This window comes from Zea mays, chromosome 3 (assembly GCF_902167145.1).
Source record: "Zea mays cultivar B73 chromosome 3, Zm-B73-REFERENCE-NAM-5.0, whole genome shotgun sequence".
Lineage (NCBI taxonomy): Eukaryota > Viridiplantae > Streptophyta > Magnoliopsida > Poales > Poaceae > Zea > Zea mays.
The window spans coordinates 58,582,467-58,608,885 of NC_050098.1; the positions used below are offsets into that span (position 1 = coordinate 58,582,467).

The window sequence follows — 26,419 nt, forward strand, 5'->3', positions numbered from 1 at the left end:
TAGCAGCGTGGTATTGACTTGTCGGTCTCCTCAGCTGATTCCCTGGCGAGTGCTCTGCAATGGGTGGAGTGCTAGGCACGCACATCACATGCCCATCCACCTCTTGCTTCGCGTGCGCTAATATATATATTCACCTGAGCCAGGTCGCTGTTTCATCATCGTGCTTGACTGCAGTCTGCAGGGGGTGTGGCCGCGCTGCAGCCTGCCTGTCAATCTCGATCGATCAAGGGGTGGCGTGCCGAGATGGCGGACCGGCCGTCGCTTCCTGCTCTCATTATTGCTATCGCCGTTCTTGCTGGCAGTTACTGCCGCGTGGCGAGCTCGGCCTCGCCGGCGGTGGAAGATGAGCTGCGCGGTGGAGGAGGAGCCGGCGGTCCGACGACGATGCGGCGGCGCGCGGCGTCGGTGATGGTGCCCATCACCATCCTCAAGTCCGCTGTTAGCGACGGAGCTGGTACGCACATATGCTGCTGCATTTTTTGTTCACTCTCATCTTGGGAACTGAGAGAGATAGAGGTCTGGATGTTCAAGTCATCTCGCTGCCATCTGAATTGGTTGCTATAGTTGCTGTGCGCGTGCCGCGCCGGATACGATTGCGACCCGCATTTTTTTTTCTTTTGGGTCGGTGGGGCGCAACGCAAGGCGCCCTCTAGCTAGTTTAGTTGGTAGTTTTAAGGTTCAGACTTTCAGTAGTATTGCTACTGGTGTTCACTTGTCAAGTTCAGTATATTGCTTCCGGTAAACAATGGTACTGCCAGCTTTGCCCAAATTAACAAACAAAGAGCGTTTTTAGAACTAAAGATATATCACACATGTTATATATATGGTACACACGCAGTGTGCATGGATGGAACGCCACCTGCTTACCACTTGGATCCTGGCTCCGGAGCGGGCAGCAGAAGCTGGATTGTGAACTTAGAGGTCAGTTAACATCGTCTATGCTACCATTTGAAATTCGAAAGCACATATTAGTAAGGACTCCCGCTTTTTATCTTGGCCCTTGCTTAAACTTGTACACATGATTCATGTCGTTCCTATTTTAATGTACATTATTATTACACATATGCGCGCGCACACACACACAGGGAGGTGCGTGGTGCAACAGCGCCAAGACATGCCGGCTCACCAGGAGCTCCGGCCGTGGCTCGTCGGACCACATGGACAAAGAGATCCCCTTCACCGGCATCATGAGCAGTAGCCGTGCCGTGAATCCTGGTCTCGCCCGATTCTAGTTTGTCCACCCGTAGTTCCACTTCCACACCCTCATATATCCGTCCATGTCCATATCGCTCATCTCGTCGTCGTCGTCTCCGGCGCAGATTTCTACAACTGGAACCGGGTCAAGGTTCGCTACTGTGACGGTGGATCTTTTGCCGGCGAGGCCTTCGACAAGGTGCACGCACATATGTATCCAGAGTGCATCTTACAAGTTTGCAGGCATTTTTATTTCGCCGTATTTGTAAGTAGAGCCCCAGGTACGTAGTACCTATAACTATAACGAGTCGTGTCGTTCTGCTTGGGGTGAACTACAGGACACTGGGATCTACTTCCGAGGGCAGCGCATCTGGAACGCGGTCATCCGGCACCTCCTCTCCATTGGGATGGCCAACGCTGACCAGGTGACCTTTCCTTTCTCGGTTCATATTCGCCGACCGACTGTCATGCTGACCTGTTCATTGCACTCTGATCGATGGGTTCTGCAGGTGCTGCTCGCCGGCTGCTCCTCGGGCGGTCTGGCGGTGATACTGCACTGCGACCAGCTCCGCGCCTTCTTCCCGTCCGGCTCCACCGTCGTCAAGTGCATCTCCGACGGCGGCCTCTACCTCGACGCGTGCGTACCTGTGCGCTGTGCTTTGAACCTTCCTTCCTTCCGTGCTCGCTCGCTCCGCGTGGGCATGCAATGCAACTGAACTGACAGCAGGATCTTTGCCACCATAACCGCAGCGTGGACGTCTCCGGGGGCCGCAGCCTGAGATCCTACTTCGGAGACATTGTGGCCATGCAAGGAATAGCTCAGAACCTGCCGCCGGCTTGCACCGCCCGCCTCGACGCCACCTCGGTGATCTCCTATTTCACTTCACACACAGTCGTTGTCGATTAATTGGGCTAGTCGGTGATTGTGGGCGTGCAGTGCTTCTTCCCGCAGAACATAATCGACGGCGTTAAAACCCCACTGTTCCTGCTAAATGCCGCATACGACTTCATTCAGGTGAACGTTAATTTTTCTCGCTGTATGGAGCAGACGCCCTAATTAGCATGCGTTGGTCCCCCAGATTGTGCTCAGCCTGGCGCCAGACAGAGCTGACCCAAGCGGCGCTTGGCGAGCCTGCAAGTCCAACCGCACGGCCTGCAGCGCATCCCAGATGAGTTTCCTGCAAGGTTAAATTAACTGCGTATCCATATGTTTAAGTTCATTTTTCATCAGGAAATGATCTGAATGACCGAAGCGCTGTGATGCGTATTCATATATATACAAGTGCAGATTTCAGGGACCAGATGGTAGCGTCCGTCAAAGGCTTCTCCGGTTCCAGGAGCAACGGGGTCTTCCTAAGCTCCTGCTTCGCGCACTGCCAGTCCGAGCAGCTGGGCACCTGGAACACCAAACCAGGTGGCTCCCCCACCATTCAAAACAAGGTAAAAAACAATCCACAACACACCTGGAACATCAAACTGTTGGATACTCATGTGTTCTGATGTTCGTGCACAGGGGATTTCAAAATCCGTTGGCGACTGGTACTTTGATCGAGCTGAGGTGAAGGCGGTCGACTGCCGCTATCCCTGCGACAACACTTGCCACCACATTATATGAGAGGATCCACGTTTTTTTATTATTTTATGCATAGGGAAGAACATTCGCTCTCTCAACGAAGTGTACATCGTATTTGATTTTGGGAATGCAATTGGATACAGCCATCAAATGAACACAACACGCGAAAATAAATGGTAATGGCGTGTTCCAGTAAGACAATTGAGTGATTCAACAGCTGTTGTTTAGCATTTGATCCATGCAATGGAGTTCCTCTGTATTATCATTCTAGTCAGTTGGCACTGCTACCAGCAAATATCTTCTACTAGTACATTCGGAATTCTGCGTGCCTGTTCATGCTAATCCTGCAAAAACTGAAGGATTGAGCTTTCAGTAATCAGTGCCGATAAGAATGAATTACATTATTATACAAAAAAGTGTGGGTTGAGGAGCAAAGACTCTTTCATTGACCGTGTTCTATTTCTGTACAACTAGTAAAATCGATGCTATGCACTATGAACAACAATCTGCTGAGGCACAGGATCTGCTGATAACATCAATAGCTCAAGAAAGCATATATATATATATATATATATATATATATATATATATATATATATATATATATATATATATATATATATATATATATATATATATATATATATATATATATATATATATACTGGAAGGCTGCCCCTGTATGAAGCTACCAAAATCAGCTTACTCATACCATGCATGAAGTACATTTCTCATACGGTATCGAGTATAGACCATCTTTGTACACGTGGAGACTGCAGCCACTGCAACTAAAAGCACCAGCAACGTTTCTCACAGGAAGATCATGACGCAGCTTGGGCAGCACCAAGTTTGTTAGCTCCTTTGTCCAGTTTCTTTTTTGACACCTTTTGGGATGCTTCCCCTTCTTGGTTCTTCACTACTGGTTTGAACTGTTGAAAAAGAGGATGATTTTAGAAGAATCAGAATATATATATAAACTAAAGGACGCCGTGCTAATAGTACCAAATATATGCATTTGATGACACCAGTGACGCCAGCCCACAAACGACTAGGGAGAGAGATGATAGGAGGAAGGCCTCCCCATGGGAGGAGACAGGCACGCCGACCATGGGAGCGCTGACGACGGCGGCCAGAGAGTGGCCAGAGAGAGAGAGAGAGGAGATGAGGGGTAAGGTCTCCCCAAGAGAGGAGACAGGTGCTACGGCCATACGAGAGCTAGCGCCCTCATATTGAATGTAGTGCAATTCATAACAGAGACTTGTATTCAATCTTTTTCTTTCGTCCACCAGTTTTCAGCCCTACAGAGCAAAGCAGAGCAATTTGGTAGCCCACACCTTGAGGAGCAATTTGGTAGCCCACAAGGCTCATAACCTTGAGGTCACGGGTTTAATTCCTGTCTCCGCACTTAGCAGTCTGCATAAAAGGACTATTCTATATATATATATATATATATATATATATATATATATATATATATATATATATATATATATATATATATATATATATATATATATATATATATATATATATATGATAGAGGGCTATCCATTTCAAAACATTTCTAATGAATTCCTTGGTTTGGACCGACGAAGTAATGGCTGAAACTTTTGTTATTGGGTTAGCCATACACTTCACATGTTTCCAGCAGTTCACATGGCATCATCAAATCATACAAGTCTTGGATAAAAGTAGGTTTTATGATCCGACAAAGAACCAAACTTGTTTAAATGTTCCACCTATTCTACGCTATTTGAATATTGAACATCATAAACATGAATAGGAATGAAACAGCAATGGTTTCTCTAGATCATCGGGAAAAGCATGAAAAATAGACCCCATGCAGGGCTTACAGCTTTACTTTTCCAGTTAGTCCATATCCCATTGCTCATGCCATTTGGGATCCTCATTTTGGGCAACCTGCCGTGGAAGCCTTTACTCTAGGACATGCTGACAGTCCAGTGAATATCTTCGTGGACAAACCTTGCAGAGGAAATCTTGGGTTTTCGAGGCATTTGATTCTCACTAATGTTTTCATTATGGGTTGGGGCAGTTATGAACCCTGTGGACCACCCCCATGGGGTGGTGAAGGGAAAGCCCCCATTGGTAGAGAAAAAACCCACAACCCTTTGAGGGGTGAAGAAGCATGTGACCATTCAAGAATCAGGATCAAGATGCTTAACCAGATCAGAGTGCAAGACAGTCCGATAGCAGAAACCTCAAGTTACATGTTATGTAGATCTAGTTTATTCAAATATGTTCATACCAAGTCTTTACATCATGCATGCCACTACAGAAAGGGAACCATTGCTGATTATATCACTACACCTTTAAAGTGAGAGTTTCGTCGTGCGTCGTCCCCCTCCCCACGCGCGTAGCAAGCATCGCTAGAGTTCCCCCACGTGCTCAGCAAAATATCAAAAAAAGACGTGTCCACTGGGATTCAAACTGTGGGTCTCTAGAAACAAAGCACTCGCCTCTAACCACTACAGCTCGTGTTGGTTTGTGCTATAAGCAATGTTTAACTGTATGATATATAGAAACCGTATGCACGAGCAACTAATCAGTATAAGACCTATCTTTCAATGAAGTAGTAATTACATTACTCCAAACTTAGTGGTTCAAATATTATTTAAAACAAAAACGTAGCATGAAAGAAATTTTTAGGACATGTGGATGAACTTACCTGATATACAGAATAAATAACATTCCTCCTGATTTGAGCCATCATGTCTAAGAAAAGATTATATCCCTCAAGTTTATACTCAATAAGGGGATCTCGTTGGGCATAACCCCTTAAACCAACAGCTTGTTGGACAAACTTTAGTGCCTGCAGATGCTCTTTCCACAGCCTATCAATATTGCTGAGAATTAGAAACCGCTCAGCTTCCTTCATCAATCCAGGAGCTTGCTTCTCCACAATTTCCTGACATACAAATATAAAAGTTATGAAATGAGGAACTACATCTCACTATCTCTGGCAGTGGCGGACCCACCACCCAGGCACCGCAGACCATGGCTTGGCCTGCCACGCCGACTGGAAGTGCACCTCAAGTCCAAATTTACATGCCTTTTATATGAAATTAGCTATGGTTAATTAGCACTTGATAATCTTGCCTAGGTTGTCTTTAATTCCTAGGTCTGCCACTGATCTCTGGTGCTCCTAATACTTGGTTAATAGTTTATCAAATCTATTACAATGGCAGGCTTGGTGCAGTGGTGAGAGACTGAGAGCTCTCACTGAGTCACTAATTCACAGGTTCACATATAAACACATGATGATTGCTCTTAATTTTAAGAGAAAATATGAATTATTATATTCAGACTTGTCTTTCTCATAAGATGTACTTGTTATAAACAAGAATTACATTTCAGAATCAGAAGACTCTTTTCATCATAGGCTCATAGCCAGTGTTATTAAAAAGGCGCTTAAGCGCCTTTTAAGCGCTAAAGCGCTAAGGTGGTAAAGCGTTGTAACGTTTCACGAATCGACGTAAAGCGCTCGTTTTAAGCGCTAAAGCGCCACTTTTTAGCGTTAAAACGCTCTGGGACGTAAAAAGGCCACGTTTTGTTGCTTTTCAGATTTCCAGCACAGCCCATTTCTCCTAACCTAAAACAGGGACGTCCTTATCCTTTGTCCCTGCTCAGCGCTCGTGCTCGCCACTCCAGTGCTCCAGCTCGTTGTCCCTGCTCACTGTCCCCTTGCTGCTCACGCTCGCCACTGCCTCCCTTTGCTGCCCCTGCCCCTGCTCTCATCCTTCTCCCCTTCCCTACTGATCTGCTCACATTCTCCTCTGACTTTGGTTATGATGATGAAGCAACAAACAATAGTGCTGGCTATGGTGATGAGCAAGACAAAGACAAGAATGATGGTGGTATAGATGATTTAGATGATGGTTATTGAGATAGGATAGAGGGAGATTGAGTAATGTGCTTGTAGGTGTGGATATTGCATTCCACTTTAGGGGGTGTTTGAATGTACTAGAGCTAATGGTTAGTGGCTAAAATTAGTTGAGAACTTGAGATATCCAAACACCCTAGCTAATAGTTCAGCTATTAGCTATTTTTGGTAAATTGGTTAATAGTTATGTAGTTATTTGTTAGCTAGTTAATTCCACTAACAATTTTTAGTCATCTAACTATTAGTTCTAGTGCATTCAAACACCCCCTTAGTTGCTTTTGTGCTATGTTTGTCTTTGTGGTTGTGGACATTGCATTCCACTTTAGTTGCTCTTGTGCTATGCTTGTGATTGTGGACTATTGCACATTTCATTCCACTTTGTTTGTGGTTGTCTACTTGCTAGTTGCTATTAGTTGAACACTTGGAACTTGCGTTATTGTGGATTTGTGTTAGTGTGGTTATGGATATGTTACATTATTATGTGAATTATGTTATATTCATATTTTGTCCATGTTGTTTAAAAAGACGTTTTAAAGCTCATAGCTCATAGCTCCTGCCAAGATGATCTACTGCTAAGATCTAGCTTTGCCTTCAACTCAGATTTGGTTTTACCCTTACTAAGAACCAGAGATAAATTGATAGGTGTAGTTCTTAAATTGTGAAATACCTACCCAAACCCTCTCTTGTTTGTAGTAAATATTTGCATTGAACTTCTTAAAACAACTCAGCCTATGTTGTCTCAACATATGTTGGTGCAGCATAGCCTGGTCCCAAGTCCAGATACAAGGAGAAAGGTTGTGATAGGCATGGCGAGCTAGCTATAAAAAACATAGCCACTCAAATGGAGATGAAACCCAATAGAAAACGTTGGGGCGTAACCCTCTTAGCGACGCACCATATCGGAACCCGTGTATGGTGTTAAATGGGCAAGGGCCAGGCCGCCACCCACTTGGTGGCGCGTCGTGTCGTGATCTGGATGTGGTGTCAAGTGAGCAAGGATCGGGTCGTCGCTTCCTTAGTGGCGCGCTACATCGGCGCCCAGATGTAGTGACAAATGTGCAAGGGTCTTCGCATCTGTCTCAACGGGTGCAAGGGGTAAGGAAGCTAGTTGAGTCGACTAGGATTCGTGTAGGTAATTGGAACGTAGGATCCCTTACAGGTAAGCTAAGAGAGTTAGTCCATGCAGCAAGCAGGAGGTGTGTTAATATCATATGTGTCCAGGAGACAAAATGGAAGGGGCAAAAAGTGAAGGAGGTGGAGAACACTGGTTTCAAGCTTTGGTACTCAGAAACAGTGGCAAACAAAAATGGAGTAGGTATCCTGGTTGATAAGAGCCTCAATGATGGAGTGGTGGATGTCAAAAGACAGGGAGATAGGATTATCCTAGTCAAACTAGTTTTGGAGGATGTAGTCATGAACATTATAAGTGCATATGCCTCTCAGGTTGGTCTCAGTGAGAGAGAGAAGAGAAAGTTCTAGAAAGACTTAGATGGCTTGGTTAGAGCAGTACCCACCAATGAGAAGTTTTTCAAAGGAGGAGATCTCAATAGTCATGTAGGTTCAACAAATGCAGGTTATGAGCTGGCTCATAGAGGTTTCGGGTATGGTAGTAGGAATCAAGGAGAGGATATTTTGGACTTTGTTGTAGCCAACAACCTAGTGATAGCCAACACTTTCTTCAGAAAGTGAGATTCTCATTTGGTGACTTTTAGCAGTGGCCATAGTTCGACCCCGGTCGACTTCGTTCTCACAAGGAGAGAAGATAAACAAGCATGTTTGGATTGCAAGGTGATACCTGGAGAGAGTGACGTGCCCCAGCATAATCTTGTGGTGGCTGACATCCGTTTTCGGATTCATACCCATAGAGATAAATAAGCCAAATTTGCGAGGACGAAGTGGTGGAAACTCAAAGGAGGGACATCCGAAGTTTTTAAGTAGAGTTTTTGTGGAGGGTGCTTGGTACGAAGAAGAAGATGCAAACAACATGTGGGTGAAGATGGCAACTTGTATTAAGAAGGTGGCGTCAGAGGTGTTTGGAGTGACATAAGAGGGCATAGGTGAACCTAAAGATACTTGGTGGTGGACCGAGGACGTTCAAAAGGCAATAAAGGAGAAGAAAGAACGTTACAGGAGCTTGTTCAATGACAGGAGCACGGTCAACATAGAGAGGTATAACCATATAAGGTGGCAAAGGAGACTACAAAGCGAGCTGCGAGTGAGGCAAAGGGTCGAGCCTATGATGATATTTACCGAACACTACGTAAAAAGGAAGGGGAGAATGATGTCTATAAGATGGCTAGGATTCGGGAAAGGAAGACGAGGGACCTCAACCAAGTTAAATGCGTTAAGGATGAGATGGATCAACTCTTGGTGAAAGGACAAGACATCAAACAGAGGTGGCAGATGTATTTTGACAAACTTTTCAATGGTGAGAATGAGACTATAGACACCCAGATGGATGACTCCTTTGATGATTTAAATAAATGCTTTGTACGTAGGATCCAAGAGTTAGAGGTCAAATAAGCTTTAAAGAGGATGAAAGGGGGCAAGAAGAGGGGCCCGGATGGTATCCCAATAGAGGTGTGGAAATGCCTTGTGGATATTGCTATAGTTTGGCTAACCAAGTTGTTCAACCGTATTTTTCGATCAAACAAGATGCCTGATGAGTGGAGGAGTTCATTAGTACCAATCTTCAAGAACAAGGGAGATATTCAAAGTTGTACCAACTATCGAAGGATTAATCTCATGAGCCACACTATGAAGCTATGGGCGAGAGTTATTGAACATCGCCTGAGAGGAATGACGCATATCACCATGAACCAATTTGGATTCATGCCTGTAAGGTCAACCATGGAAGCAATTTTCTTCATAAGACAAGTCATGGAGCGGTATAAGGAGCAGAAGGACATGCACATGGTTTTTATCGACTTGGAAAAGACCTATAATAAAATACCTAGGAATCTCATGTGGTGGACATTGGACAAGCATAATGTCCTAACAAAGTATGTTACGCTCATCAAGGACATATATGACAAGGTTGTGACTAGCGTCCGAACAACTGATAGTGATACAAATGTTTTCCCGATTAATATAGGACTACATCAAGGTTCAGCTTTGAGCCCTTATCTATTTGCCTTACTAATAGATGAGATCACGAGGGATATACAAGAAGATATCCCTTGGTGTATGCTTTTCGCTGACGATGTAGTTCTAGTAGATGAAAGTCGAGAAGGAGTATATATAAAGTTGGAGTTATGGCGTACCCTAGAGTCAAAAGGTTTTAGAATTAGCAGGACCGAAACCAAGTATATGAGATGTGACTTTGGTACTACAATTAGTGATGATGTTGATGTAAGCTTGGGAGGCCAGGTAGTACCCAAGAAGGACACCTTCCGTTATTTGGGATTGATGCTACATATAGATGGTGATATTGATGAAGATGTTAGCCATAGGATCAAAGCGGAGTGGATAAAATGGCGTCAAGCACCGGGAGTCCTATATGACAAGAGAGTGCCAAAGAAGCTGAAAGACAAGTTCTACAGGGTGACAATTAGGCCTGTTATGTTATATGAGGTTGAGTGTTGGACTACTAAGAGACGGCATATCCAACAACTAAGTGTTGCAGAGATGCGTATGTTGCGTTGGATATGTGGCCACACAAGATTGGACCGAGTGAGAAACGATGACATACGCGATCGGCTAGTAGTAGCGCCAATTGAAGAAAAGCTCATTCAACACCGGTTGAGATTGTTTGGGTGTGTCCACCAAAGACCCCCAGAGGCACCAGTGCACAAAGGCATCATAAGACAGGACAATAATGTGAAGAGAGGTAGAGGACGACCAAACTTGACATGGAAGGAAGCAATCAAAAGGGACTTGAAGGAATGGAATATCCAAAGGAGTTGTGTTTGGATAGAAGTGCTTGGAAAAAAACTATCCACGTGCCCGAACTGTGATTAGGCCTTTTCCCTTTTAGTTCTCTCAAAAACTTTTTCCCCTCCCCTTTCTCTCTCTTTCTCTTTTTGGTGACTTCTTGTTGGGTTTCAACTCTAGCCTACCCCAACTTGTTTGGGACTAAAAGGCTATGTTGATGTTGTTGTTGTTGAACTTCTTAAAACCTTTGAACCATGCGAAAAAACAATATCCATGAAAGGAAAAGGAGAAATAACTAACAGTTTTCTGGAAGTAAGCTTCACGCCCTCGCTTACGCAGGTACTCCCGCAAATCGTCGTAGCTTGAGCTTTTGCCCTCCAACAATTCTGGTGTCAAGTCATCCAACAGATGGCAATACCTTGTAGAAAAGAAACAGAAACATTATAATTTTGGTGACAGTACATCAGTCAACAGATCCCCAGAAATCCAATTGGCCAAATACACATGAATATATACAATTTGAAAACTTACTGTTGCAGCTTAGCTATAAGTTTGTTCAGGTCCCAATTTTCCTTTGGAGTATCAGGTCCTATGTTAGCCTGCCAATGAGAAGAATATTACAGCGTCAGGACTTCAGAGAAATATCAAATATAAAGCTTTGTGTTCAGTTTTAATATTCAAGTGCAGCTGTCAGATGGTCACCATAACCAACCCCTAATATGTCGTCCATTGTCAATTCAGCATATTCCACAATAAGTGATTGAAGACTGTCAGATGCAAGAGCACGTCTTCTTTCCGCATATACACGATCTCTCTGGCTATTCAATACCTCATCATACTCAAACAACTGCTTCCTGATGTCAAAAAAGTAATTCTCAACTTTCCGCTGCGCTTCATCTAGAGCCCTCGTTAGCATTTTCGATTCGATAGGAAGATCTTCAACTCGGAATGCTTGCATCAGACCCTAGACAAAAAACCAAATGCTATATTAGTTACAAATTTATTCCTGTCTGTCAAGAAATGTTGAAATCATATGGATAAGTCATGCAATGGTATATCTGAGAGCAGCAGTTAATGGTACAAGTGATGCGGTAATTTTACCACGCGCGAGCGCACACACACTCCTGCAGGTATGCTTAGACAAGTGTATTACAATAACCATAACAGGTATTTTTGCTAAAAAAGGAAACCAACCACTGTGAGAAGGCATCCCTAGCTTTGTCTTAAGAGAGAGGAGTGCCGAACTCTTTAGGGATGTACCCAGACAACCTGCAAGCTTGTGTTTGATCCCAGGTGGGTGCCTTTTCCTGGAAACTCTACCAACCAAAATACCACTTTGTTCTCAAAATTTTTGCTACAGAATATTTCTAGTTTATAGCTACTTAGCTAGTAGCAGGATATGGTTCAACGTGCTAGAACCCACTACTAGTAATGATGAGAGCATCACATTCTGTCCTTCAGAAAAATTGGCAGTGGGTTTGAGTACATTCTACTTACTATTATGAACAAAACATCACCCCCATTATTTCAAACATGACATGCAACTTGAGATCGACATCCAACTTTGTCAAAAGCATTTAGCAAGGTACAACCAATAAGTTATATCATTAAAATGATGGAGATACCAAAAGGTGTTTTTAATGCAATACATTACTTTTATATAGTAAAGCCATTGGTATTATTTCTCATGTAAACAGTTGTAGAACTAGAGAAAATAATACAAACCTGTATCCTGTCACCTCCAAAGATCCGGAAAATATTATCCTCGAGACTAAGAAAGAAGCGAGAGCTTCCAGGATCCCCCTGTCTTCCACTTCGACCACGGAGCTAAACCAGAAAAAGGAACCAATTCAGTTATAATCATGCTCTGTCATGATCAAAGTAAAAAAGATATGTGCTAACTACTTCATCGTTGGCTTTGCTGTATACAGACACTCAAAACATGCACAACGGACTTTGGCATGAAACATAACATTTTTCTAAGGCTAGACTTATCAAATTTAGTTTAGCACAAACTAGCAATTCACCCATGCAGCAAGCAGAAAAGATACCTTGTGTTCACACCTGCATATTAACAGCAATAGCTTCAATAGTATATTACCTGATTGTCAATTCTGCGTGATTCATGGCGCTCTGTTCCTACTACGTGAAGCCCACCTACTGTAATGACCTGAATAAAATTGATCACGTGAACACTACGCTACACTGAACAGCAACAGATAGAGCTATCAATGTTTCTTTTATAATGCCATATAACCTTCTGCTTTTCCTCCTCAGTGTAAACTTTATATTCGTCTGCTATCTTCACAAATGCATTTCTCAAATTCGCTATTACTTCATCACGTGTTGGTCCCTGAAATATAAAGAAACATAATTAAGTCCACAAGATACGAAAATTTTTAACAGGATATTTATACTGCAATGTGGAACACCAGTAGTCCCTGAAATTGCATAGTTGTCTCACTCTCACCCACACAAAAACTAATATTTGACCTCTCATGGTTGCTGAAATAGGCCTACCTTCTCACATGAATAGGACAGCCGCTCTTCTGCTTCCAGTTCAGTTAATGATTTATCTCCCCATTCTTTGACAGCCATTTCAACTGTATCCTTGACAGACGATAATGTTTCTTTTGAAAGTTCACATGGGAACAAGCTTTCATTTGTCTTAAGGCAAAATAAGTGCAGTAAGCGATTAGATAAACTTATATCACAAGTTAAATTATAATACATCTACCCAATGCAAAAGTCCCAGAATCTCGAGACCATCAGTTGCTCATATCACTACTGAACCTACAACCAGTTATGTACCTTCCATGTCTTTCTTGGTGGCATCTGCTTTTTGGATACAATAACACCATCTATTGGATTGACGACTCTGCAGCATTCAGAGTCAAAAGATCCTATAAGAACAGTTGAACAACATTTACTCTAGATATGCACTGGGGGGGAGGGGGACTTTTTTGGAATCCTAGACATCCCATAGAAGTCTGTTGCAAAGACAAGGTAGATCCACTGCAACTTATTATTTATCCAATATAATAAAGATTCTGTAGTAATCGAGTTGACTGTTTGATTAAAAGAGAAACAACCCCATCCTCTTAAAAAAACACTATCTCTAAGATGAAGGATGTAGATCACAGCTCAATCTTTATCAACGAATGTAAAAACTAACTTATTTATAAATAGGCATAAACTAACATTTTAGGGTTGTTGATACAGCAATGCAGATACAGTACAAAGCGTTGTTTATGTCAAACAACTCTAATATAACTTCTAAGTCATTGCAAATAACAGGCAGATAAAGAACCAGCTAATGAGAAGTCGCAGCGGTGGAATCAGTCGTTTGATCCCGCCAATGAGGATTCAGGACCCAGGTTCTACGTTCATTGCCATGAGCATCTGAGCCCCCCAAGCTTTGACAATCCTGCCAGTGAGCATTTGAACTCCATGCTTGAGTCGGAGAAAGTTTCAGCAATTTTATGCACACGGATTGGGAAGGCCGCCCAGGGCTTGTCAGGTTCAGTTTTACTCAGCCACAGCCACCTTAAGCGCAGTGCCCAGCACATGGGCTGGAGATCAGTGATGCCAAGGTCACCCAATTCAGTAGGTTTGCAAGTTCTCCCCCATTCTACTAAACAGTGACCACCCTTAGAATCTTTGCTGCCACACCACAAGAAACCTCTCCTGATCTTATCCACTGCCTTGATGGCCCAAGGAAGGAGATCGACTGCCATGGCAAGGTAAGTAGGCATGGACGTCAACACGAACTGAACCACAACCTTCTGGCCAGCTTTGGTGAGGAGGTTTGCCTTCCACCCTAGTAGCCTGTCTGCAATTTTATTAATATATGGCTGGATTTGCTCCTTGGTCAATTTCTTAAGGGATAAAGGTAGACCAACATGGGATCTCCTCAATTCCACATCGACATTGCAGTTATAACAGAAATAGGAGATGGGGCAAAAACTTTATTCTGGACTGACAGATGGCTACATGGAAAGAACATAAAGGAACTTGCGTCCCACGTTTTTAGTCTGGTGTCAAAGAGGAAATTAAAAACCCGCACTGTAATTGAAGCTCTCACTGATCATTCCTGGATTTCAGATATTCAGGGAGCTCTCACAGTGGTAGTCATCATGGAATTCCTGAAGCTCTGGGATTTACTCTCTGAAGTGGCTCTTCATCCCGGGGTCAAAGACTCACGTGTTTGGCGTTTTTCAAGCTCAAAAGGTTATTCTGGTAAGTCGGCTTATGATCAAATGTTTGAGAGCAACCTTGTTTAAACCTTGGGAGAGAATTTGGAAGTCTTGGGCTCCTAGTAAATGTCAGTTCTTCCTATGGCTAGTAGCCCACAAGTGTTGACAGCTGACAGGCTTAAAAAAGAGAATTACCACACCCAGCCCGCTGCCCCTTGTGTAATCATAAGACAGAGACAGTTAACCATCTGCTAGTTAACTGTGTCTTCGCCCAGGAATTCTGGTTCCTGCTTTTGAGGTCGGCTGGTTTGCAGAATCTTGCACCACAACAACATCAATATCGACATCAATATAGCCTTTAGTACCAAGCAAGTTGGGATAGGCTAGAGTTGAAACCCAACAAGATGTCACCAAAAAGAGAAGGAGAGAGAAAGGGGAGGGGAAAAGCTTTTGAGAGCACTAAAAGGAAAAAGGCCTAATCACGGTTCGGGCACGTGGATAGCTTCTTTCCAAACACTTCTATCCAAACACAACTCCATTGGGATATTCCATTCCTTCAAATCCCTTTTGATTGCCTCCTCCCATGTCAAGTTTGGCCGTCCTCTACCTCTCTTCACATTATTGTCCCGTCTTATGATGTCTCTGTGCACCGGTGCCTCTAGGGGTCTCCGGTGGACATGCCCAAACCATCTCAACCGGTGTTGAATAAGCTTTTCTTCAATTGGCGCTACTCCAGCCGATCGCGTATGTCATCGTTTCTCACTCGGTCCAATCTTGTGTGCCCACATATCCAACGCAACAAACGCATCTCTACGACACTTAGTTGTTGGATACGTCGTCTCTTAGTAAGCCAACACTCAGCCCCATATAATATAGCAGGCCTATTCGTCGTCCTATAGAACTTGTCTTTCAGCTTCTGTGGTACTCTCTTGTCGCATAGGACTCCCGATACTTGACGTCATTTCATCTACCCCGCTTTGATCCTATGGCTAACATCTTCATAAATAACACCATCTCTCTGTAGCATCGATCCCAAATAATGGAAGGTGTCCTTTGGTACTACCTGGACTCCCAAGCTTACATCTCCATCCTCACTAATTGTAGTACCAAAGTCACATCTCATATACTCGGTTTTGGTCCTGCTAATTCTAAATCCTTTTGACTCTAGGGTCTGACACCACAACTCTAGCTTTCTGTTTACTCCTTCTCGGCTTTCATCTACTAGAACTACATCGTTTTAGGGTTTAAGGTGTTAGGGTGTTAGGGTTGGTGTCAGCAAAAAACATACACCAAGGGATATCTCCTTGTATATCCCTCGTGACCTCATCTATCACTAAGGCAAATAGATAAGGGCTCAAAGCTGAACCTTGATGTAGTCCTATGTTAATCGGGAAAACATTTGTATCACCATCATTTGTTCGGACGCTAGTCACAACCTTGTCATACATGTCCTTGATGAGCGTAACATAATTGTTGGGACTTTATGCTTATCCAATGCCCACCACATGAGATTATTAGGTATTTTATCATAGGCCTTTTCCAAGTCGATAAAAACCATGTGGAAGTCCTTCTTCTGCTCCTTATATCGCTCCATGACATGTCTTATTAAGAAAATTGCTTCCATGGTTGACCTTCCAGGCATGAATCCAAATTGGTTCATAGTGATATGCGTCATTTCTCTCAGGCGATGCTCAATAACTCTCTCCCAAGCTTCATAGTGTGGCTCATGAGCTTAATCTCTCGATAGTTGGTACAACTTTGAATATCTCCCTTGTTCTTGAAGATTGGTACTAATGTACTCCTCCACTCATCGGGCATCTTGTTTGATCGAAAAAAATGGTTGAACAACTTGGTTAGCCAAACGATAGCAATATCCACAAGGCATTTCCACACCTCTATTGAGATACCATCTGGGCCCATCGTCTTGCCCCCTTTCATCCTCTTTAAAGCTTCTTTGACCTCTGATGCTTGGATCCTGCGTACAAAGCATCTATTTAAATCATCAAAGGAGTCATCCAATTGGGTGTCCATAGTCTTATTCTCAACATTGAAAAGATTGTCAAAATACATCTGTCACCTCTGTTTGATGTCTTGTCCTTTCACCAAAAGTTGATCCATCTCATCTTTAATGCATTTAACTTGGTTGAGGTCCCTCGTCTTTCTTTCCCGAATCCTAGCAATCTTATAGACATCCTTCTCCCCTTCCTTTGTACTTAGTCTTCGGTAAAGATCATCATAGGCTCGACCCTTAGCCTCACTCACAGCTGCTTTGCAGTCTTCTTTGCCACCTTATACCTCTCTATGTTGATCGCGCTCCTGTCATGGAACAAGCTCCGGTAACATTCTTTCTTCTCCTTTATTGCCTTTTGAACGTTCTCGGTCCACCACCAAGTATCCTTAGGTTCACCTATGCTCCCTTTAGTCACTCCAAGCACCTCTGACGCCACCTTCCTAATATAAGTTGTCATCTTCACCCACATGTTGTTTGCATCTTCTTCAGACCAAGCGCCCTCCACAAAAAATATTTCCTTAAAAACTTCGGATGTCTCCCCTTTGAGTTTCCACCACTTGGTCCTCGCAATTTTGGCTTGTTTATCCCTATGGGTACGGATCCAAAAACGGAGGTCAGCCACCACAAGATTATGTTGGGGCACAACACTCTCTCCAGGTAACACCTTACAATCCAAACAAGCTTGTTTATCTTCTCTCCTTGTGAGAACGAAGTCGATCTGGCTCGAACGATGGCCACTAGTAAAAGTCACCAAATGAGAATCTCTCTTTCTAAAGAAAGTGTTGGCTATCACTGGGTTGTAGGCTATAGCAAAGTCCAAAATATCCTCTCCTTGATTCCTACTACCATACCCGAAACCTCCATGAGCCAGCTCATAACCTACATTTGTTGAACCTACATAACCATTGAGATCTCCTCCTATGAAAAGCTTCTCATTGGTGGGTACTGCTATGACCATGTCATCTAAGTCTTCCCAAAACTTCCTCTTCTCGCTCTCACTGAGACCAACCTAAGGGGCATATGCACTTATAATGTTCAAGACTACATCCCCAAAACTAGTTTGACTAGGATAATCCTATCTCCCTGCCTTTTGACGTCCACCACTCCATCCTTGAGGGTCTTATCAATCAGGATACCTACTCCATTTTTGTTTGCCACTGTTCCTAAGTACCGAATTTTGAAACCAGTGTTCTCCACCTCCTTTGATTTTTGCCCCTTCCATTTTGCCAATACTAACACGCCTCCTGCTTGCTACATCGACTAACTCTCTTAGCTTACCTGTAAGGGACCCTACGTTCCAACTACCTACACGGATCCTAGTCGGCTCAACTAGCTTCCTTACCCCTCGCACCCGTTGAGACAAATGCGAAGACCCTTGCACATTTGTCACTACACCCGAGCGCCGATGTAGCGTGCCACTAAGGAAACGACGACCCGATCCTTGCTCACTTGACATCGCATCCAGATCACGATACGGCGCGCCACCAAATGGGTGGCGTCCCGGCCCTTGCCCATTTAACACCATACCCGGGTTCCGATATGGCGCATCGCTAAGAGGGTTACGCCCCAACGGTTTTCTATTGGGTTTCATCTCCATTTTGAGTGGCTAAGTTTTTATATCTGGCTCGCCACGCCTAATGCAATTTTTTCTTTAAAGACTGGTGGGAACTTCTGGGAAGCCATAAATAGTTTGGTTGATGGAGAAGCAAGAAAAGGTTTAAACTCATCTTGTTAGGAGCTTGTTCCCTCTGGACTCATCATAACAGCTGTGTGTTTGATGGAGTCTCCTAACATAAGCTTGCTGTTAACATCGGTCAGCGATGAGTTAAGACTTTGAGCGGTGGCTGGGGCAAGAGGTGTTAGTCATCTCATTGCCCCCGGTCCAGGTTAAGATTGTTGTGAGTTGATTGTATAAACCTAGTCGAGTCATGTTCCTTTTTCCTCTTTGTTGTAACAGACTGAGGTGTTTCTTGTAGGGTTCTGTACCCCCTTTTTTCTTATTATTATAAAGATATGCAGCTCTCCTGCGTGTTCACGAGAGAAAAAACCAGGCTTGAGCGTTTCACCAGGGGTAGTCCACAAATAAATTTTATATATTGCCTCTCATCCGACTAGGGGCTCTTGGGGGTTCCAACTATAGCCTACCCTTGTTGTTAATGTTACCTGAGGAGCCTTGTAGCTCTGTCATCACTTTCCTGGCTGTGTGTACTGTGTAGTGCGTAGGTCTGAGTATGTCATGGACATACAACGTGAAAGGAGGGGGGTGCATGTGGGGTTGGAGTAAGTTAGCACCTATTCAGATACAACTGTACCCCATAGAAAGGTGCAAAGGAACCAGTTAATGAATCGAACATACACTTTTCCCTCAAAACTACAACCATGTATTCAAAGCACTGCAAAATATAATTTGGAATTCTGATGAGAAAATTTACTACCTTGGCATAAGGATCTCACGCAACTTCAACCTGGCCATGAATTCTGCATTGCCACCAAGGATAATATCAGTTCCACGTCCCGCCATATTGGTAGCAATTGTCACAGCACCAAGGCGTCCACTCTGAGCTACGATCTCTGCCTCCCTCTCAACATTCTCTGGCTTAGCATTCAGGACCTTCAATAGAAATTACAATAAGATTTAGAAAGTTTTGGCACCTTAAGAAATGAGAAACTGGTGTAGCAACTTTCAAACATGTTAGTAGGTCGCAGCTAGATTCCTTTCAAAAACAGTTTATTTTTCATTAATTGCCATTGGTTCCTTTCTATGAAAGAATGAAAAACTAATTTATTCAAAAACATAAGTCAAAGATTTGATGGGCACAAAGTTAAGTTACCCTCAGCTAAAATGATGTAGCTTCAAGCAGCCATAAAAATAAATTACATAGTTACAAATGCAGAACAGAGTAGCGCGCTGAATGGTAATAATAATGAACTATCTGTGGAGTCAAAGAAGACGGAAATTTGTACATGAGACAAATGTTACTCTGAGTTAATTCTGTTGTGTTGCCTTATGTACATAAAAAATATCTACATTATAATACACAACCATTTCACACTAGAACAGGATTATGTTCAAGTATCAACATTTTTTCTATGTGAGCACTGAGCACAAATAACAGAATTCCTGAGTGGAAAAAAGGAGCATTTACTAGTGTTAATGAAAAACTAACAGGAATACCTCGTGAGGAATCCCAGCTTCACGCAATTGCTTTGATAAAGATTCGCTTTGCTCAACACTGGTGGTACCAACAAGCACAGGACGGCCAACTTTATTCATTCTTGATATCTCAACAAGAACAGCACGCCATTTTCCATTTGTTGCTCTGAAAACAACATCTGAGTCATCCTGCAAAGAAATAAGCAAAATCATTTTATTGGCAGAAAATGAGATGAAATATAAAAGAACAGATCATTCAAAGTTACAACATACTCTCTCCGTCCCAAATTAAAATCTGTTTTAGTTAATTAATGGATTCATACATATTTGATGTATGTGTTTTATACGTGTCTAGGTTCATCTTAATCCATTTGAATATAGACATAAAACCAAGAGCTAAAACGACTACTATTTTGGAACGGAGGGAGTATTAAACAATCATTACAACAGAGTGCTAGTACCTTCCGTATCATTGGCTTGTTTGTTGGGACAACAGTAACTTTAAGTTTATATATGCTCTCAAACTCTTGGGTCTCTGTAGCTGCAGTTCCAGTCATGCCACATAGTTTGGGGAACTGGCACAAAAGTCTGTTAATTTCTTGACGAAGTAATAAATTGAAAATAAAACAAAGATAAGATTAGGAGGAAGCTGTTCATCCAGCACACAGCCATTTATATATTCATTTCTCTACCACTATCAACCAAAATGCTCAACAAGGGTTACTGGCCATTAGCATTAAAAAGCACCAGAAACAGTATTGTTGGTGGATTTTCTGCTTTCCAGTATTTTTTAAGAAACAGAAACTCCAGAAAGAAGAGTTTGTCACTTGCCTGAAGAAAGAAGTTTTGGTAACTTATTGATGCGAGAGTTATGGTTTCATTTTGTATAGGTACACCTTCTTTTGCTTCAATTGCTTGATGGAGACCATCACTCCATCGCCTGCCCTGCCAAAAGCATCAAAACCTCCAACGTGAAAACTAGAATAATGAGATTCCTATCAAACATCTGTCTTCATGCTACAAAAATTGATGTGACACAAAAGCCCTGCCATCCAGGGCATACAACGGGTCAATGGGATGAAATTTAAAAATTCATCATGTGTCACTTCCCCTCTTACTTCCATTCCTTCTTATGTTCATATACCATGTATGAATGTTAACGTTTATTTATGAATTGCAAGTTTGTTGTTACACATATTCCTATGCATAAAATTGGTATGTGTGAACCTTGGTCAGAGTGCACTTTCATGATGTAATATTAGTTCAAGTTGCATGTATACTGAGCATAGTATCCTCCATTTACTAGAAGGCAAAGGTATGTAGTATGTACTAACTGTTTTAGAATTTAAATCTTATGGGCAGTAACATGTTTTGTGCTACTGAGAATAATGATAAAATATACTCACCGCCATAACTCTGCCAGTAAACTCATCTACAATAAGCACTTCCTTGCTACGAACAATGTAATTGACATCTTTAAGGAAGAGCTCCTTAGCCTTGATTGCATTTAGAATATACGAAGCCCACTGTTCACGAGGATCGTACAGATCATCTATGTCCAGTATTTCTTCAGCATCAGCATAACCTTCTTCTGTAAGTAAAACGTTTCTCTGCTTTTCATCCACCTGAAGCGATAGTCATTTTTAGATGGCAATTTATATTAAGTTAATTGAAGAAACAAATAACCACAAATTATGGCTAGGTGACAGACACACATAAGTACTACTATATCTTTTATACTTCTAGAAAATGGCAATAGAATATTCAACATGTAATTGTTTATCTCGAAATAGAAGGGTGAATAAAAGTTTCAGAAATCAGGAGGCTAGAATGCATTGAGAGTGAGGGCATATTTTATTGTATAATCAACCCATAATAACAGATTAAACATCCATACAGAAATATTTGCAGGGATAGAACTAGCTTATTGCTCACCGTGTAATGAATGTCTCGCTCAAAAGCTTCAGCTATTTTTGCTGCTTTGTAATACCGATCACTTGGCTTTTCAGCTAGGCCTGATATTATAAGAGGTGTTCTTGCTTCATCAATAAGGATTGAATCAACTTCATCTATCACACAGTAATTGAAGTTCCTCAAGACAAGTTCATCTACAGTCTGCAATAATGAAGACTCAGTCGATTTCAGGGAGATGCAATGATCCATGTAGAGGAAAATGACACTTGGATATTATTAGAGATGGCAATAGGGCCCCGATCTCCGATTCCCCGCGGGAAATTTATCTATTAGGCGACGAGGACAGGGTGATTTAGTCCCCACGGGGATCGAAACGGGAATAATTTAATCTCTGTCAAGTTCGCGGGGAACCATCCCCCATCCCCGTTTTCCACGTACCCGCCCCGCGAACTTCTCTTGATATAAATTAGTCCATTGACATTGTAACACCTTAAATTTAGGGGTATAAAATTTCTTTCCTAATATCCACCAAATTCAGGTGTTACTCTCTCTTTTCTTTGCTTTCCTTCTCTTTTTCCTAAAAATGGAGACTTATTTTGTTTTATATTGGCGTAAACCTAGTGGAATGAGCCCTAGAGGTGCTTTGGTTGTTTGCATTCATGTCGTTGCACGGTATTTCTAAGTACAAAATGTGTTTGAAACTGATATATCAGCCGTGCTCACGGTTATGAGCGGCCTTGGGATCCTCTTTGATTAGAAATACAGATGATCTGGGATACAATGGTTCTATTGATGGTTTTGGTTACGAAGATGATAATGATGTTCCTCGATGAGAAAATGATTCACGGGTTGGTTATTGCTAAAACTTGGCTTCTACTTATAATAAATACCTAACGAACTAAAAGCAATTGCTTTGACCCTAACCCCACATAAAGCTAGTCCACCTCAGCCAAACGGGACATTTGCTGAGTACGTTGATGTGTACTCACTCTTGCTTTCACAAAACACCAGGTTGCCTTTAGTGCAATCTATGCTCAGATAAAGAAGGAGAAAGGCGTCGAGGCGAATCTGCAGAAGTTCCAGGACTTTGACGAGTTCGAGGATTAGGCTAGCGACCTCCCCCAGTCAGCTGCCTGTGGTGGGTTGTTTACGTTGGCTACATTTCTATTATGTGTACTTTGATTTATATTATGTAAATGATTCTATTCTTTAATATTATTACTTAATCTTTATTGTTATTCGAAGCATTGTGCTATGATGAGTCATTTATGTAATTGTTGTGTACGTGAATTTCTGATCCTCGCACATATATGGTTCGCATTCGGTTTACCTCTAAAACCGGATGTGACAACATGTTCCACACGGGGATAAATTCCCCGACGCAAAGGGATGGGTGAAAAATCTTCCCGCGAGCGTTCGTGGGGATTAGGAATTTTTCTCTAAGGGACGGGGATGTGGAGCCATTCTCCAACAGGGAATTCCCCATTGCCATCTCTAGATATTACTCCGACCATTCAGAATTGTAAGACATTCTGGCTTTTCTATATTCATAACTTTTACTATGTATCTAGACGTAATGTATATAGAAAAGCCTGAATGACTTACAATTTGGAACGCAGGGTGTAATTAATGACAAAGTATTTCCAACATAAGAAATGCATACCATTGCAAGGTTATCTCTTAGATAATCAAAACCAAGCTCACTGTTTGTGACATAAGTAATATCATATGAGTAATTTTCCCTCCTTTGCTCAGGTGTCATGTTCTCTGTCAAAATAAAAACTCTGTTTAACAAACTATCACTAGCAACAATGAAACAGAACATATAAATAATGCCTGCACACAGAAAAAAAATAATCAAAATGCCAATTGGGCTAGTACTGTAGGACACATGAAGCTGCAGCATGATAGGGCAGGAAGCATATCCTATAATTCAGAATGGTAATGGCCTAACTAAACATTCATAATTGGAGCTATCAGTTTATTCATGGTTCAGTAGTTCAGCAAGCCATCCTCTTAGGGTTATGTGCCATTAGTTTCATATATATACATATCAGTACTTTCATGAATCATTCAAGTGCTAGAGCTTAAATTGGTAAGTAAGGGACCAATTAATATTTTCAATATTAATGTGGAAGCTGAAGAATATGCACAACTGGAGACGGCACAACCAACAGGAATGAATAATGTGATGTGATGACATACGTTGAATTAAGCCAACCTGCAGTCCTAGAAATCGGGGGACTTGACCAACCCACTCACAATCACGTCTTGCGAGATAATCATTTACAGTGACAACATGCACTCCTTTCCCACTCAAAGCATTTAAGTATGCTGGCAGAATGGCCACAAGAGTCTTCCCCTCTCCGGTCTTCATTTCAGCAATCTCCCCCTTGTGCAGAACCATACCACCAATCAACTGCACATCAAAGGGCCGGAGGCCTAGAACTCTCTTGGAAGCCTCCCTCACAACAGCAAATGCTTCCTGCACAAATGATGACACAGATTCCACCATGAAAAATTGAGATGTCATTCTACAGGAGTCATGATTTAACATATCTTAGATCATCTTAAAGTGGCTAATGAAAAGGAACAATGAGTTAGTCTATTTGTTTGTGCCTTGGTACATCATAGATTTCTTTCATAACTTTGATGAGAGAATTCAGTTCTTGGTTGGTTCACTAATTGTACATACACTCTGGACAGTGAATTGATTAGTCTCAGATGAAGCTCCAAAATTATACATGTTAAGCATTATCCAGATGCAAAACGAAATGTTTGCAGCCTTGTTTCTATTATCTGCAATCTGATACGAGAGTAAATTGAAGATGAAGTTGTTTAGATACTAATATACTGTAGTCACTCAGAGAATCAAATTAAAATGAAGGCTATGGTTTTCCTAGTTCTTCCTGAAAACGCCATTCTCATGATCACAGACTGTAACATTTTAGTGTAGTCACTAATAAAGTTCATTTAATCATTTTAGATTCGACACACTGTAGTGAAAGGATACGAGTGCCCGTTATATATTTGGGTACGTACGGGGAGAAGGGAATCCAGGGATTCCCCGGAGCGAGCACGGTCCTGGAGCGCAGCGGTGCGTGCACGCAAATCAGCGTCTGAGAGCGCGGAGACCTCGAGCTCCATGGAGTTGATACGCGCCACGGTGTCTGCGTACTTCTTCCGCGTGGCCTCCCCGTCGTCGCGGCCGCCCCCGCCGAATACGGTGCCCAGCAGGCCCCCCACGCGCGACACGTGAGAGCCACCTCGCCGCCCCTGCGTGCCTCGGCCGCGCTGGCTGGGCCGGAACCGAACCCGGCAGCCGCCGCAGCCCCCAGCCAGAGGCGGTGAGGAGAGGCCCGTGGCAGACAAAGTGTGGGGAAAGCGCAACGCAGGGGTAACGGCTACGGTGGCCGCCGAGGCGTGAGGAGTCATGGCCATGGGCGTGCGCTTGATGTCTTTCTCCGGCGCCTCGTGTGGTGATGGTGGCGGCGCGCACGGCGACAAGCCGCCGCGTGCTCTGGGTGGTGGGCAACGACTGTGGCGTGGCTGTGGAGTGTGGATGGAGGCGTAGGAGACGACGGATAAGGAACTAGGTGGGCCGACGACCGAACCCATATTCAGTTTAAGCCCAAATGTATCTTGGCCGCACCAGGCAGAGCCGGGCATCCACTAGCGTACTATAGGCTCATTTCAAAATTGCCCCTCATTTCAATAACGCCCCGTTTGAAATTGAATTTCATTCTAATAATAGTAATTTAGACATATATCAATTAAGTTAATTCAGTTTTATACAAAATATATTTGTATATTATTATTAGCAAGATGTCGGAGATATTTATATGTTATATTTTTACTATAGAGGAGTGAGACGAAGAATGTCACGTAAGTTACAGAGTAGAAACAAATTCTACTACTGTATAAAATTATTTCTCATCCCCCATCCCATGAATTTGAGATAGACTAATATTTGAACTTTGGAAAGTGGTGGAATATCAAATTCCAAACTAAATAAGTTATTTTATTGAGTAAATTACAATTCCTCTAAAATGAAGTGATCCAAACGCCCCGTAAGGAAAAAACAATGATCTTCTTTCAGCTGTAGCACCTGTTCATAAACAGAATGGAATTGGTGTAGCATTTCTCTAACGGGGCGTTTGGATGCCTTCATTTTAGAGGAATTGGAATTCACTCAATAAAGTAACTTATTTAGTTTGGAATTTGACATTCCACCACTTTTCAAAGTTCATATATAAGTCCATCTCAAATTCATGGGGTGGAGGATGGGAAATGATTTTATGCATTAGTAGAATTTGTTTCTACTCTGACTTACATGACACTCTTCGTCTCACTCCTCTATAGTAAAAATGTAGCACATAAATATCTCTGACATCTTGCTAATAATAGTATACAAATATATTTTGTATAAAATCGAATTATCTTTATTCATATATGCCTAAATTACTATTATTAGAATAGAATTCAATTCCAATGATCCAAACGGGGCGTTATATGAAAGCCGGTTCGAAACGCGGCCTCCAAGCCGGTCCACGTCGTCCTTTTATTTTTTCAGTCGTTAGATCACACACCAACTGTCTCCTAG

The 26,419-nt window shown here is 42.5% G+C and overlaps 2 protein-coding genes across 8 annotated transcripts; one reads left to right on the top strand and one right to left on the bottom strand.

The window, feature by feature from the left end:
- On the top strand, positions 1 to 3,079 carry LOC100285650 (carboxylic ester hydrolase). Of its 4 annotated transcripts, none has more exons than XR_004856954.1 (11): positions 1 to 454; positions 839 to 921; positions 1,086 to 1,215; positions 1,320 to 1,393; positions 1,533 to 1,619; positions 1,704 to 1,831; positions 1,945 to 2,059; positions 2,132 to 2,209; positions 2,274 to 2,379; positions 2,478 to 2,634; positions 2,708 to 2,981. XR_004856954.1 is itself a non-coding variant. In XM_008674796.4 (11 exons), the coding sequence occupies exons 1-11, from the start codon at positions 244 to 246 to the stop codon at positions 2,807 to 2,809; spliced, it is 1,251 nt and encodes a 416-aa protein (XP_008673018.1). In that variant the 5' UTR covers positions 29 to 243; the 3' UTR covers positions 2,810 to 2,983.
- Positions 2,805 to 25,500, bottom strand: LOC542347 (thylakoid assembly 1). Of its 4 annotated transcripts, none has more exons than XR_002268001.3 (20): positions 24,859 to 25,500; positions 24,022 to 24,301; positions 23,480 to 23,583; positions 21,838 to 22,017; positions 21,309 to 21,527; positions 20,734 to 20,847; positions 20,364 to 20,477; positions 19,924 to 20,091; positions 19,184 to 19,359; positions 13,353 to 13,419; positions 13,062 to 13,208; positions 12,799 to 12,894; positions 12,643 to 12,711; positions 12,267 to 12,368; positions 11,254 to 11,505; positions 11,073 to 11,140; positions 10,842 to 10,959; positions 5,454 to 5,693; positions 3,480 to 3,696; positions 2,805 to 3,120 (listed from the first exon to the last, which is right to left on the bottom strand). XR_002268001.3 is itself a non-coding variant. In XM_020550216.2 (19 exons), exons 1-19 carry the CDS (start codon positions 25,483 to 25,485, stop codon positions 3,589 to 3,591), a joined length of 3,249 nt encoding a protein of 1,082 aa, XP_020405805.1. In that variant the 5' UTR covers positions 25,486 to 25,500; the 3' UTR covers positions 3,451 to 3,588. The 4 variants fall into 4 exon arrangements, 1 of the variants encoding a protein (XP_020405805.1); XR_002268002.3 differs by having other exon boundaries at positions 2,807 to 3,111; XR_004857139.1 differs by having other exon boundaries at positions 2,807 to 3,120; positions 11,244 to 11,505.
- Positions 25,501 to 26,419: the final 919 nt, after the last annotated feature.

Bases quoted from the DNA above. Each gene is read 5' to 3' on its own strand.
- LOC100285650 (XM_008674796.4), top strand. From the start codon at position 244: ATGGCGGACCGGCCGTCGCTTCCTGCTCTCATTATTGCTATCGCCGTT. The intron at 1,832-1,944 runs GTGCGTACCTGT...CCATAACCGCAG, and splicing joins GGCGGCCTCTACCTCGACGC to CGTGGACGTCTCCGGGGGCC. The intron at 2,210-2,273 runs GTGAACGTTAAT...TTGGTCCCCCAG, and splicing joins CCGCATACGACTTCATTCAG to ATTGTGCTCAGCCTGGCGCC.
- LOC542347 (XM_020550216.2), bottom strand. From the start codon at position 25,485: ATGCCCGGCTCTGCCTGGTGCGGCCAAGATACATTTGGGCTTAAACTG. The intron at 12,712-12,798 runs GTTATATGGCAT...AATTTTATTCAG, and splicing joins CTGAGGAGGAAAAGCAGAAG to GTCATTACAGTAGGTGGGCT. The intron at 10,960-11,072 runs GTAAGTTTTCAA...CTTTTCTACAAG, and splicing joins CTTATAGCTAAGCTGCAACA to GTATTGCCATCTGTTGGATG.